General features: G+C 58.8%; 1 protein-coding gene across 1 annotated transcript in view; it reads left to right on the top strand.

Annotated features, from left to right (window-relative positions):
- The first annotated feature begins 39 nt into the window (after positions 1 to 39).
- Positions 40 to 1,227, top strand: part of DPF2 (D4, zinc and double PHD fingers family 2) — a 13,356-nt gene continuing 12,168 nt past the window's right edge. The window contains exons 1-3 of the mRNA XM_009575549.1: positions 40 to 196; positions 289 to 396; positions 595 to 758. Coding sequence (XP_009573844.1) covers positions 64 to 196; positions 289 to 396; positions 595 to 758 — 405 coding nt within the window. The 5' untranslated portion in view covers positions 40 to 63. The remainder of the gene's footprint in view (positions 197 to 288; positions 397 to 594; positions 759 to 1,227) is intronic.

Genomic DNA, 1,227 nt, shown 5'->3' with positions numbered 1-1,227 from the left:
GGGGTGAGCGCTGAACCTCTTTTTCCACCCGGCAGCCTCGGGGAGCAGTACTACCGGGATGCCATGGAGCAGTGCCACAACTACAACGCCCGGCTGTGTGCCGAGAGGAGCGTCCGCCTCCCTTTCCTCGACTCCCAGACCGGGGTGGCCCAAAGCAACTGCTACATCTGGATGGAAAAACGTCACCGAGGGCCAGGTACGCCGGGAAAACGCCGGATTGGGGACAAGGGGTCGGTGCGTGTCATCGCCTCGGATAATTTTTGGGTGGTTTTTTTTTTTTTATTAAAGGTTTAGCCGCTGGGCAGCTTTACTCCTACCCTGCGCGCCGCTGGCGGAAGAAACGTCGTGCTCATCCTCCGGAGGACCCGAGGCTTTCCTTCCCTTCTATTAAACCAGGTAAATCCTTCCCGCCGCCGCTTTCTGCACGCGGTAAGGGGTGGGGGTTTTGGCAATACCGTGCCCAAATAGCACCGGTAAACACCAGTGAGGGCTGGTAAACCCCTTCGCCTGACCCCGGCAAGGTGGGATCTCGGCGCGTGCCGACGTTCCACCCTGATTTTTCTCTTCCCTTTCCCCCCCACCGACTCCTTGCAGACACCGATCAGACCCTGAAGAAGGAAGGGCTGATCTCTCAGGACGGCAGCAGCCTGGAAGCCCTGTTGAGGACCGACCCCTTGGAGAAACGGGCTCTCCCGGACCCTCGCATCGACGACGACAGCCTGGGCGAGTTCCCCGTCACCAACAGCCGTGCGCGGAAGGTACGGCAGAGAGAGCGTCTCCCCCGCTATGTTGGGAAAGGGAGTTTCAGGGTAAAACACGCATATGTCCGTGACGCTGCTCTGATTTTCCACTCCCTTCCGCTTCCCTTCTGCTTCCTCCGCATCGTTTAGCTGCAGGAAAAGGATTTGGGGTGGATTTTGGGGGGCAGAGATGATGCTACCAGCCTCGTGGGGCTACCAGAGAGCGGGAAGCCAGGGTTTGGCTCCCTACGGTGATGTCGTGTAGAGAGGTGGGTGATCCCTTCCTCATGATCCAGTTAGAAACTCCCCTGCTTCCCAGGAAGGGAGTTTCTGGGCCCCAGAATTCAGGGGGAGGGAATTTCTGGCTCCAGAATTCAGGGAAAGGGAGACGCTGGCCCCAAAATCCAGGGGAAGGGAGACACTGGCCCCAAAGTTCCGGGCGAGAGAGATTCTGGCCGCAAAATTCCAGGGGAGGGAGATTCTGGCC

This window comes from Fulmarus glacialis, unplaced genomic scaffold (genome assembly GCF_000690835.1).
Source record: "Fulmarus glacialis isolate BGI_N327 unplaced genomic scaffold, ASM69083v1 scaffold2974, whole genome shotgun sequence".
Classification (NCBI taxonomy): Eukaryota; Metazoa; Chordata; class Aves; order Procellariiformes; family Procellariidae; genus Fulmarus; species Fulmarus glacialis.
This window is presented reverse-complemented; position numbering and strand designations above follow the sequence as displayed.